This window comes from Rhincodon typus, chromosome 1 (assembly GCF_021869965.1).
Source record: "Rhincodon typus isolate 14 chromosome 1, sRhiTyp1.1, whole genome shotgun sequence".
In the NCBI taxonomy this organism is placed as follows: domain Eukaryota; kingdom Metazoa; phylum Chordata; class Chondrichthyes; order Orectolobiformes; family Rhincodontidae; genus Rhincodon; species Rhincodon typus.
Window position 1 is genome coordinate 115972122 of NC_063332.1, and position 13352 is coordinate 115985473.

Below are 13352 nucleotides of genomic sequence, written 5' to 3' on the forward strand. Positions count from 1 at the left end.
AGGACTGGAAATTAGCTATATTAGATTTTCCATCCATTGTTCACTCAACCTCTTCAAACTTCCAATTGGAACCAAAATATCTTTTAAAATCCATAAGCAGAGTTTGAAGCAACTTGATGAGATCTCTCACAGAATACTCATCAAATCCAGGAGCAATCTGTAAACGAGATTATAATTTGCCATCCCACTTAATTTACTGATATTGCAACTGTTCAAGTTCAATGGAAGCAAACAAATGGTATTTAAGTGGCATTTCCCTTCATGGTTTGGTGCATAGAGAGTAAACAAAATTTGGTCTGGTCTATGAAGTGATATTGTATGAAGCAATTGAATTTAGAGGAATCATTAGTTCAGGGCAGGGATTAGTGATGTGCAACTTGCTCGTTCCCCTTTCCATGGAAACGATGGAAAATGGCTGCTCTATTTGGTGAAAATTGAAAGAAAAGGCATCAATAATGTAAAATGCAGGCCGGGTAATGAAATTAATAAAAGGAAATTTAAAGAAAGTTCCTAATCAATAAGGGAGAGAGCTTGAGGACAATGAATCCAAGGATGATTTTCTCTCCTGAAAGAAAATATTCAACTCTGGATTGTGACCAATAGAAAAAATACAATCTGTTGATATTGTGCCAAAGTGCAGAATTCTCTGAAACAGGCAGAATTCAACCTTTGTGCAGCCTCCTCATTTCAGTGTTCTCAGTATGCAGCCTAACAGAGCTCATGCTGCTGGCTGACACTTTGCTCAATGGAGGGAAGTAGCAACATGTGAGGCTTGCAGGGTGCAGTGATTGATAAGAGGTCAGCTAGATGGACCTCACAGAATATGAGTTCTCTGATTGGGGCTGTTCATCTCATCCAAGCAGGGAGCCCTGGCTGACAGATAAGAACAGGAGTGTCAGACGTCTGTTCACTTAGAGTGGCTCTGAGGGAGCTGGATCAGTGTCAAGGGCTCTCCTCATGCAAATAAAGGGTGACTTGGTGATGGGATACCAGCCCCTGTGGAGTAATTTCACAGGGTGTTCCAGCCAGCCTCTCACTCTTAAAAGGAAGTCTGTCCCTCTTAAGGAAAGCTGCCACTGACTGCCAGCAAAGAGAAAATGCAGGACACAGTCTGGAGGAGAGCTTCACTGTTCATGGATGTGCACCGAGGGCCCTAGGCGGCTGGTGGACAGGAGAGAGAGCTCACGTTTTCACAGGAGTTAAAGGAGGTTTGAAGCATTTCCTTCTGAAGGGATTGGGTTTGGTAGCTCGGGAGATTACCCCTGCAGACTTTTCCAGAGAGACTGGCAGCAATACCAATATAAGGCTGGTTAAATTCACTGAAAGCATCCTACCCGTCACACCACCAAGCTCTGACTCTGCTCAATGCACTACATTGCTCCACTCCATAATTTAGCCATCTGTAGTTGCTAACATTCCTAATCTACAAGAGAGATGTAAACACCCAGCAGGGACTGATGATACCTTCATCCTCTCCGTGTCATGTGCGACAGCCTATTTGTCTATCTGAATGTATTGTTGGATAAAAATGTTGCCATGAAGAAAGACAAAGATGAAACAAAGCCAACCATCAAGTATGCTTCAAAAGCCGAAAGATGCCAAAAAGACAGAATTAGGGGCATGCTATCTGAATACATGCAGCATTCGCAACACGGTGGATGATCTGAAGGCATAAGTAGAGATACATGAGTATCCGCTAATTAATAATGTTGTAAAAGAACCTCTCAGGATAGTGTTTTATATTATGTTTGAAAGTGAGATGGCTCATTCTGAAGCAAGTGTTTTAAATTTGAAGGGAAATGATGAAGGCACGAGACACAAATTGGCTGAGTGGATTTGTAAAGTTCATTAAAATGCATGACTGTGTCTAGGTAATGGATAGGCTTCTTTTACATGACGTACAGAAACTATATGTTCCTTTAAGAGTGTATAAATTCAAAAAAAAGGTCAGTCAACCATGTCTAACAAGGGAAGTTCAGAATTGTAAATGATTAAAACAAATGACTTGAAAGTTGCCAGAAATTGCAGTAATCCTGAGGATTGGGAGGTTTGTAGACCAGCAGAGGACCCAGAAACTGATAAGGAAATGGAGAGTAGCAAATTAATAAAAGAAAACATGAAAACAGACTGACGAAAGCTTCTATAGGTACATAAAAAGGAAATGTTTGGCTAAAACAAATGTGGGTCCATTGCAGACAAAGCCAGGAGAATTTATAGTAGCAAATAGGGAAGTGTTAGAGAAACTAACTTATTACTTTGTATCTGTTTTCACTGAGAAAGACACCAGAAGTCTCCCAGAACTGGAGATCCAATTGGCAAGGGAGAATGAGGAGTTGAAGAAAATTAGCAGTAGTAACAACGTTGTACTGGAGAACAAATAAACTCACAGGACCAAATGCTTTACATCCTAGAGTTGTCAAGAAGGTGGCTATAGAGTCAGTCGATGAATTGGTGATTACCTTCAAAAATTCTGTACATAAATTTAGTAAATATGGATGTAAGCATTTACTTGTTGCAATTAGGGTATCTTTCACTTCTGTTTCACTGTCTTTTTCCCAACCCAAATTTAGAAAGTTAACATCATGCAGGGTAGCATCATCCATATCAGAGAAAATCTGAATTTAATGCAGGCTAAATGTGAAGAGTTCGCCGGAAATGTGGAGGACAAGTCAACCGATAACCAGGTAATAAATATATATGTTTACTTCATTATTTGCTAGGACAGTTAGAAGTATTTTAAGTTCTACACTAACCAAGTTTGATGTACAAGGCTGCAGACTTACAAACCAATAAAACACTACACCTTGTAATCAGTGAATTGTAAAGATCTGCTGTTAGATTTCACTTAACCTTGTGATTAAATCCAATGGTAAGAGATTCTTCATTTTTGATCAAATAAATGACTGCTAGATATTTTGCAACCTTTATTTAAAATTGGCAGTATTAGGTACATTGTGCATCTGCATTTGCTGATCATACTGTAATTAATTCTGCAGTACAGATTGCTTTCCAGTAGAATGCATAACTTAAAAGAATAACTGCAACTAAATAGTACTGTTCTGGTGATGAAGCCATTCATTTGATAAGAAGTAAATGATCTGCAAATTCTCCTCAATTAACATTTAGTTGAATGATCACCAATAAGGAATATCAATCTTTTGCAAATTATCCAGCCTTTTATTATTCACAATCTTCAGACCAATCAATGTGCAACCAAAAAGTTATTAAAACATAAAACATATGGATTGCCAACTGAAAGAAAGATGACAAGAACATTAACTGACAAATACAAAGATATTACTTTTATGTGATAAAGTACAGTCAGACTGTGATTTTGCTCTGGACATAGCAATGGCACAATTTTACAAGCATTCCAAATAGGAAAAAGGAAAAATTATTGATTGAAGTGATTTTGAATCTAACTTGCAGCATCAATAAAATATAATTACTATAGATTTGAAACAGGCAACTATTCAGTGGAGAAATGTTAGTGCCACAAATGGAGCAATTAGTTACCCATCCTCAGATCTTTAGAATATTCTAAAACACCTCACAGCCCATGAATTATTTTGAGATATAGTCAGATCGACAGCCCGTTGTGCACAGCATGGACCCACCAATAGAAATAGAATAAATGGCTGAATGTTGGCAATATTGATTGAGGGATAAATACCAGCCAGGTTATGGATAGAATGCCTGCTCTTCTTTCCATTATACTTTGGGATTATTAATTTCTACAAGGTAGATGGGATCTTGGTTTAACATTCCAATTGTGAGGCAGCATCTTCATCAATACTGCACTGAGATTATGTGCTTAAGTGTCTAAAGTGAAGTTTGAACAAATGACTTTCCAATTCAGAGGTAACTGTATCACCATTTGGTGAGGGTAATTGTATCACCATTTGGTCAGGGTAGAAACTGGGATGGTTTGGGGATGTGGTGGTGGGAAAAACAGGTAAAGTAGTTCTGGTGGGTAATTGGAAAAACACTTACCTCCTGGATTCAGCAGGTCTTGCCTCCTTTCAGCCATTTGGTTTCGTGAGGACAGGGAAACCTACTATTTGGATTATCTGTAAAAACAGTAGTTCAGCATAAAGCACAAAGTTGCCCAAACCCAGCCCTTCTTTGTCCAAGCTGGAAGTGAGAGGGTTGGGTCAAGATTCAGATTTTTAATGTCAATGTACTACCTGACCCAAACCAAACTGTTTTTGAAAGTTAAAATTCTCCCCAAATATGCTAGTCAAAGTACTAAAATATTAAATGCAAATATTACTACTCACTTTCAAGTTGTATTATTACAGAGTCTGATTGATTGATTTGTGATAGCTGTTCAAAGACGATTTGAGCCTTTAAACAATTCATTAATTATTTTATTCATTCAAGTATCATTAAATCTGGGAAAATTGTTTTATTTTTCTCATTATTTTCACTCCCTAAGTGTAATAATCATTTTCTCCCTCATTGTTATTTTGGACAAGTTAGTTAAGTGGGCAAATACATGACAGATGTAGTATAATATGGATAATGAGGGTTATCCATATGACAGGATGACATGGTGGCTCAGTGGTTAGCACTGCTGCCTCACAGCACCAGAGACTCGGGTTCGATTCCAGCCTCAGGCAACTGTCTGTGTGGAGTTTGCACATTCTCCCTGTGTCTGCGTGGGTTTCCTCCCACAGTTCACAAATGTGCAGGTTAGGTGCATTGGCCATGCTAAATTGCCCATAGTGTTCAGGAATGTATAGGTTAGGTGGTTTAGCAATGGGAAATGTAGATTTACAGAGTAGGGGGCGGTGAGTTGGTGTGGACTTGTTGGGCTAAATGGTCTATTTCTACACTAGATGGATTCTATCCATTTTGGTAGCAAAAACAGGAAGGATGATTATTATCTGAATGGCTATAGATTGGGAAAGGGGAGGTGCCGAGAGACCTGGGCATCCTTGTATACCAGTTGCTGAAAATAAGGATGCAGGCGGTGAAGAGGGGAAATGGTATGTTGACCTTCATTGTGAGAGGATTTGAGAACAGGAGTAGAGTTGTCTTGCTGCAACTCTACAGGGTCTTGGTAAGACAACACCTGGAGTATTGCAATCAGTTTTGGTCTCCTTATGTGAGGAAGGATATTGGGGCTATTGAGGGAGTGCAAACAAGGTTTACCAGTCTGATTCCTGCGATGGCAGGACTGATGTACAGGGAGAGACAGGATCAGTTAGGACTATATTCTCTCAAGTTTAGAAGAATGAGGGGTAATCTCTTAGAAATCTATAAAATTCCAACAAGATTAGACAGGCTGAATACAGGAAGGATGTTCTGAATTGCCAGGGAGTACAGAATCACAGTCTCAAAATAACAGGTAGACCATTTAAGACTGAAATGAGGCAGAATTTCCTCACCCAGATAGTTGTGAGCCTTCCATAGGAAACTGTTGAGCATCAAACATTGAAGACTTTCAAGGAAGATATAGATATAGTTCTTAGGACTAAAGAGATCCAAGGGTATGGGAGCAAAGTTGGAACAAGGTACTGAATTGGATGATCGACGTGATCATATTGAATGGTGGAACAGGCTCGAAGGGCTGACTGGCCTACTCCTGCTCCTGTATTTGACATTTCTATTGCAATGAAAAGAGGTAGACCCTTGGAAAACAAAAGATACAGCATGGAAAGAGTGCCTACATTCTGTCTCCCAAACAACTGAATTCATTCACTGATCTGATTCAGAGATAGTGCAGAATACAAGTGTGTGCATAAAGTGTATATTGCACAAGAACAGACTTATATTCAGACAGTACTGATATCATAATGTATTTTACCTCAATACATTTTTTTCTGATACCAGGAGAAATTAAAAATAATGTCAATGTATTTCTGTTTTGCACAGGAGTTTTCCAGACTGTACAAATTGGTGCAGAAATTGAATGTGTCTACAGTTTCCAGTACCCTGGAAATAAAGGATGAAATTCATGAACTTCGCAACCTAACAGCTGAACTCACCCACCAGTTCAGATCCATGGAAACAAATCTGCATTCTCTTAGAGACCTGACAAACATACAGGTTTACTGTCATATTTCACGATCATTTCTTTAGATAGTGCTTATGATATTAGTGTAATATCATAACTTACCTGTGAACTAGGTAAACTAGTAGGAGCTCAGCATGAAAATAGCTCAACAACTAACAAACAGAATCAAGTTAGTTGCACTATAGAAGGTGGATTGAACAGTAGAAAACAGGAGGAAAAAGTAACAATTAAATGGGGTCACTATGATTAGTCAGGTTGGAGTAGAGCAAGGACAGGTTCATGAAGTTTTACAGTAGAGGAGATATGGAAGATGGCTTTTTCTTCTGGACCAGTTGCTGCAGAAAGATCAGGAAGGGCCTGGCAGAATATTGGACTGTAGTCACAGTTTCAAAGGATGTTATTTGTGACTTTGGCTAGGGTAGGCTTGGTGCTGTGAGAAGAATGAGAACCAGATTGGAAACAGCCAGACTAGGACTTTCAATAAGGTACTTGTATTTAATTTAAATGACTTGGCCTATCCCTGCAGAATATATAGTCCATATGGGGTCAATTGCATATCAAAACATAAAAGGCCATTTTCTGTGATTGATTCTGGAATTTAATCCCATTATCACATTAACAAAAAAAACAATTACAGACCCTATTAAAAGAATGGAGTGAGCAATTTAATATGTGCAAAAATGGTTATAATGTGCAGTCATTTTTACTCATTTTACCTTGTGTACAGTACTTCAAATGATGACATCGAAGACAGTCATTGACTAGCTTTGATTCTTTTGCCTTTGGTTGACTCTGCAATCCTTTAGTCTGTCTTGAGTCACGACTATGTTGTCTCCTTAACCTGTTACTCATTCATTGATACAAGGATGTCTGCAGGAAACATTCAAATTATCACACCATCTTGTTTTCAACTTAACAGGAAAAATTCACATACAGATGTAGAATGACATTGTGAATCTTGAAAGTGAGCTCTTTACTATCAATTGTTCAGAAAGTTAGCTGTGTTTCTTTCAGATACAGTAAGGTATCCCAATTTTTTTTAAGGTTACTGAACTAGAACAGTTTGAAGAATCATTGGAAAGAATGCACAACATGTCAGAGAATTTGAAATCTCACCAAAGTCAACTGGAACAGGTTAGTGTTGTTTCTTCAGACTATTCCTAAAGTACTTTCAACTAACTAAGTGTAAAACTTTGATTACTGAACAAATCACTGATTTTTAGAAGCAGTCTGCTCAGTGTTTTTTAAATTAATTTTCGCGGTGAGAGTCGTTAGCAAGGCCAGCATTTATTATATGTTCCTAATTGCCTTTACAAAGATGGTCAGGAGCTGCCTTCTTGAACCATTTGATTTAGGTACGTCCTCAGTGCTATTAGGACCATGTTTGAGGATTTTGACTCAGTGGCAGTGAAGCAATGGGAATATAATTCCAGTTCAGATGATGTGTGGTTTAGAGGGTTTGTTGAAGGTGATGGTATTCCTGTGTATCTGCTGCCCATGTGTTTCTAGGTGGTAGAGGTTGTAGGTTTTGAAAATGCTGTCAAAGAGACTTTGAGTTGTTGTTATCTGTAAACATTGCAAACATTGTAAACAATGTAAATCTGTAAACAATGTAAACATTGCTATCATTATACTCCAGTGATCATAGAGTTATAAAGTATGGAAGCAGACCCTTCAGTTCAACTCATCCATGCCGACCAGATATCCTACACATATCTAGTCCTATTTGCCAGTATTTGGCAATCCCTCTAGACCATTCCTTTTCATATACCCATTGAGATCCCTTTTAAACATTGTAATTGTACCAGCCTCCACCACCTCCTCCGGCAGCTTGTTCCATATATGCACCACCATCTCCATGAAAAAGTTGCCACTCAGATCCTTTTTAAATCTTTCCCCTCCAACCTTAAACCTATGCCCTCTAGTTTTGGACTCCCCTACCTCGGGAAATAGACCTTGCCTATTCACTCTATCCATGTCCCTCATAATTTTATAAACCTCTGTAAGGTCACCCCTCAGCCTCTGATGCTCCACGGAAAAAGCCGCAGCCTATTTAGCCTCTCCTTATAGCTCAAATCCCAGCAACATGCTTGTAAATTTTTTCTAAACTCTTTTAAGCTTAACACCATTTTTTTATAGCAGGGAAACCAGAGTTGAATGCAGTATTCTAAAAGTAACCTCACCAGTGTCTTATACAGCCACAACATGACATCCCATGGTGTAGTGGACAGCGGAGGAGATTATCTCAGAGTACAACAGACCCTGATCAGATGGGCCAAGGAGTAGCAGATGGAGTTTAATTTAGATAAATGTGAGGTGTTGTGTTTTGGTACAGCAAACCAGGGCAGGACTTGTACAGTTAACGGTAGGGCCCTGGGAAGTGTTGCCGAACAAAGAGACCTTGGGATACAGGTGCATTGTTCCTGGAAAGTGGAGTCACAGGTGGACAGGATGGTGAAGAAAGCATTTAGCATGCTTGCCTTCATTAGTGAATGGTGGTAGGAGTGAATGCACAATGTGGGGAATGGTATGCTGATTGTGTGAAGTGCTTTGTTCTGAATCTGTTGTGTTTCTTGAATGTGCACTCATCCAGTGAACTGGTAAGTAATCATTTCCAGTTCAAAGCATCAAACCTTGCTAGAGCATGACAGAGAATATATTTTGATACCTAACAAGAGATTTTCATCAGTTAGATTGATGGTATCTTTACAAACTCTCAAATAGCAGATAAAAAACGAAGTTTAAAATCTTCCAATTTTTCTGAGTTGAGTTGAACTGAACCATAAATCCCTTAACTTTAAAGAGTTTCTTTTGTTGAGTGAGATTCATAGAAACTACATGGAAGTAACAAAGAGAGATTATCCAATTGTAGGAGATAACACAGTGTGGAGCTGGATGAACACAGCAGGCCAGGCAGCATCAGAGAAACAGGAAAGCTGATGTTTCGGGTCTGGACTCTTCTTCAGAACTGAAATGTCAGCTTTCCTGCTCCTCTGATGCTGCTTGGCCTGTGTGTTCATCCAGCTCCACACATTGTTATCTCAGATTCTCCAGCATCGGCAGTTCCTACGATCTCTTATCCAGTTGTACGTATGTTTTGATGTTTTAGTTGCAGAGTTCAAAGAAGGAGTTAAGTCTTGCAATCATACTTACAATTAAGGTGATACAAGATAATGCACAGTGATACAATGCACTTTTTAAATCTCGAAGCCACTTAACAGCTTTTTGAAGTGCAGTCACTGTGGTGATGTAAGAATAACCAAATTCAAATTTATGCTTTACACCACTGCGTTTCTGGAAATTGATTGCCTTCTGTCAAACTAACCATGAATATTGTCTGCAGGAGCTAAAAATCTTCCTAAACACAATGATTAATGAATGATTGAGATAACACAGTGTGGAGCTGGAGGAGCACAGCGGGCCAGGCAGCATCAGAGGAGCAGGAAGGTTGATGTGTCGGGTCGGGACACTTCTTCAGAAAAATGTGCTTCTTCAGATCCACACTGTGTTATCTCTGACTCCAGCATCAGCAGTTCTTACTACCTCTACTAATGAATGACTGTTACTTTATAGGAAGTTTTCTCTTGTGTTAAGCATAATGCTTTCATCATTAACCCATGTTGAAGCTAATTGGGGGTGTTACATTTTTGTGGGGTGCCTTCTACCTTTCTACTGAACCTCTATGCGTGAATGGAGAGTGAGACATTAAGAAGAAAAATCTAGCTTATTGTGTTAAAGTAGGGGAGAAGTCTAACTGGCCAAGACTGCTCTGGCACATACATCAGCATTTTTCAGATCATTGATGCTACATCACAGATGAGCATCTTAAGTTGATTATTGTTTAAATTCCTCTGGTCCAGCGATGTAAATGAATACAAATTCATGATTGCTGACTGAAGCTTGGTTGTAGTGCAGAATCACTTGAGCTTCCAAATGGTTTGCATCATGTTATCTCTTGTAGGATTTGGATAGCAATTTCCAACAGATCTCACAGTTGAAGGATGAGATTTATCAAAGAGAAGATGCATTGAATCAAACAAGCCAGCCCTCTGCAACCATAGCACAACTCCAAATTGAAAGTACTCCATACACACTCCCACAGCAGCTGGAAAGTTCCAAAGTCACATCATTAATGAGCCATGAGGATGATGGAAAACTAGGTAACCACTTATGCTGTGATTCTGTTTATGCATAATTTAGAAATTGAATTATATCAAACACAATTTGTTCATATAACTGTAAAACTGCCTTGTAAGTACTTTGTAATCAGATAATCTAAAATGTATTTCAAGCAATAATCAAGATAATATGTTAATATCTCACAAATTGTTAAATGAAATTTTCACATTAATGCTGTTGCAGTTTCAGTGATACGAAACATCTGTTATTTCACTTTCAGATGTCCAGACACCTCCCACAGAAAACACCTCACTTAAATCTGTGCTCAGAAATATCATTTCAATTCCTTCAATAACAAATTTGAAAGGTGGGAAATATATTAATGTTCAATTCTACTTTAAAAATTCCTCCTTTAGGAATCATAAAGCCTTTCTTCTGACATATACAAATCACAAAAACAACTATATACTATGTATATAAATAAAAAATTCTTCCGCAGGCAACTTTACAAGGTGCACAGAAGTCGACATATTTAATTATAATGGTGTTTCATGATATATCGTATGTTTAGTTCTAAAAAGCTCTAATTCACCAGGAGCAACACCATGGGAGATCCACTAACATGCTAATAAAACAGTTGTTAGTTTCATATAATTGAGAATAACTCTCAATAAGAATTGACCTTTTGCATTTAATAAATTAATCCAGAGTTTATAAAATGCACACTCCCATTGAGAAGCTCCAGCGTCCACCACTTCACATCAGGAAATTGTGATTCCAGATTACACATTGCTATTTTACTGTTTTTTTTTAGTATCACAGTGTGAAATAAGATTATCTGGCACTCCATAATTAGAAAAACTAATTTTTGATCAACGTGCATGATCTTTGCCTTCTAACAGCACTGCAGTCCTTTTTCTATGGTGCAGACTGGACTGGGCATGGCTACCTAACATATAGGGACCTAGTGAATACTCTTGGTAGATGGGCACCAACCGAAGAAAACATTAAACAGTTTGATGAAAATAACGATGACAGATTCTCCTATACAGAGATGATAAAGGCTTTAGGCCTACAAGGTAAGAACATGGGAACAATAGTTAGTTATTATTACATTTCAAGAAAACCTCTTGGCAATATTAATTAAAATAAAAAACCTAGCAGGTAACTTGAGGAAAATGACAAATTTTATATCATTAAAAATCATTAAAAGTAATTTTTCTATGTTTATATTATGTTGACTATTTTCCTTTGAACTACTTAAAAGTTAAAAATTATTTCATCTTCTCCACTTACTAAGGTTTGGGGAATGAGTAAATATTAGGAATTATTGTCAGTATCAGCAACTGAGAAAGCTACTGAAGAATTGCCCAGCACATCACACAGATGTTCCCCAGTAAGGCTAAACCATCTTCAGCCACATCAGTGATGTCCATCTCATTCATGAGGTTAGGAGTGGGGGCTGTTAATTTGAAGACTATATCAGTTGTTTGAAATTTTCTAAATCTTGGAGAAGTCTACCTGCTCCACATGCATACTTATGCACCAATACTCAAGGAATTTGGCTTTCTTGACAGCGAACATTACTATACATTTTCTGCTTACATTAACAAAAATTACCCAATATTGCAAATAAATCTATTGGTTCTAAGCCATAGAAAAACCATTCCCACGAACAAGTACTCAGACTGTAATTCTGAATGAGTTGCAGTTTGTGGAGGAAGTGGGATCATATCAGACAAATTCATCAAAAAAAAACCTAATGTATGATTCTATTGTAGAGGGTATGGTAAGACCATGAAAGAATAGCATTCCAGATATAGATGGACAATTATTGGTCCTTTGTTTTTCTTTAAACGTGCGTTTTCTATCCAGTGTCGCAATTTGCACTGTTTAAACTGAACTAACACCTGGAAAGTTGATTAGGTTAACATCGGAGGTACTCAGGTGGTGGCAAGTGTTGAGAAAGTTGCAAATCATGTTGAGAGAAGAGATAAGGATCGAGATTAGACACCAGTTTTACAAAGGTTAAGAACAATTCTTTAAGAAATAGAGAAAAAGGTCCAGGTCAGCAAGCACAGACCCAAGAAGGTGAGAAGTAGTCGTGTAAGTATTGCAAGTTTATATGAATGGATGAAACATGAAGAGAACGATTGGAGGATTGGAGAGATAAACAATTAGAAGTTCTTAATGTTAGAAATGTAGACCATCATATTTAGAATCTGAAGCAAGGGTGGAAGATGTTGGAAGAGGTCATCATTATTGGTTTTGAAAAGTCCTTGTCTGCTATTACTTCTATGAAAACAAAAGGTAAAAGAGGCCAACGTCTGGGAAAAATCCACTTTTACTTACTTTGATTTTTAAGAATTTCAAGGAATATGGAGATTTATTTATAATATTTATTTTCCAGAAGAAATCTGAAAATCAACTTGATGAAGAAGAGATATCTACACAATTATCTTATCATTTCAAAACCAGACTAACACCTACATCAATGCTTTGCACTAACATTAAAGGACCTTATCTATAGTAGAAATTAAAGAAAAAAATAGAAATGCTAATACTAGATTCAGAAAATAAACTCATACTATTTTTAGCAAGGATAAAATCTTTGGTTTGAAGCATCTAATCCAACATTTCTTTGCAGTTAGAATGGTTAAATATCGCAGCTTAGGTTTTAAAAATATTTTATGTTGAATAGTTCCTATATTTAATTTAACATATGCTTTGTAGTTAATAATTTGTTTCATAAGTACATAATTTGAAAATGTGTCTAATTTAACAAATAATGATATAAAATAAAATTCTTGCTTTGAAAATAATTTTTCATTTCATTTACAACATTAAAAAAACCTCCTAAATGTTACATCTTCAAGCATTATGAACTAAGTATGTGTTCGTCATAAATAAAAAAAACTTTTTAAAATGCAGCTGTCTATTTCCCTTGGGTTCTTTCACTCATCCAGAGGAATATCACAGATTTTCCATAGTTTCTACTGCTCTTTCATCAATGCTAATTTCATTTGGGTCAGTCTTGGTTCCTTTAAAGCATGTCTTATCACTTTTGACGGGCTTTTGACATGACTGGATCAGATTGAAACCAACGCAGTGTTAAGCTGAGTTGAAGAGTCCTGGAATCATATGAACATACATACAAGTGCGGAGCAGACCTTTTAGTCTTTTCAACTGACTGCCATTTAATAAGATTGTG

General features: G+C 37.5%; 1 protein-coding gene across 3 annotated transcripts in view; it reads left to right on the forward strand.

Annotated features, from left to right (window-relative positions):
* LOC109916957 overlaps positions 1-13071 on the forward strand; it is a 39263-nt gene extending 26192 nt beyond the window's left edge. The window contains exons 5-11 of one of the 3 annotated variants that reach the window (XM_048601736.1): positions 2571-2684; positions 5881-6054; positions 7067-7156; positions 9984-10182; positions 10422-10508; positions 11044-11220; positions 12555-13071. In XM_048601736.1, the coding sequence (XP_048457693.1) occupies positions 2571-2684; positions 5881-6054; positions 7067-7156; positions 9984-10182; positions 10422-10508; positions 11044-11220; positions 12555-12562 (849 nt within the window). In that variant the 3' untranslated portion in view covers positions 12563-13071. Of the gene's footprint in view, positions 1-2570; positions 2685-5880; positions 6055-7066; positions 7157-9983; positions 10183-10421; positions 10509-11043; positions 11221-12551 lie in introns of all 3 variants that reach the window. The other 2 variants (XM_020516713.2, XM_048602349.1) reach the window with 2 other exon arrangements.
* The last annotated feature ends 281 nt before the right edge of the window (positions 13072-13352 follow it).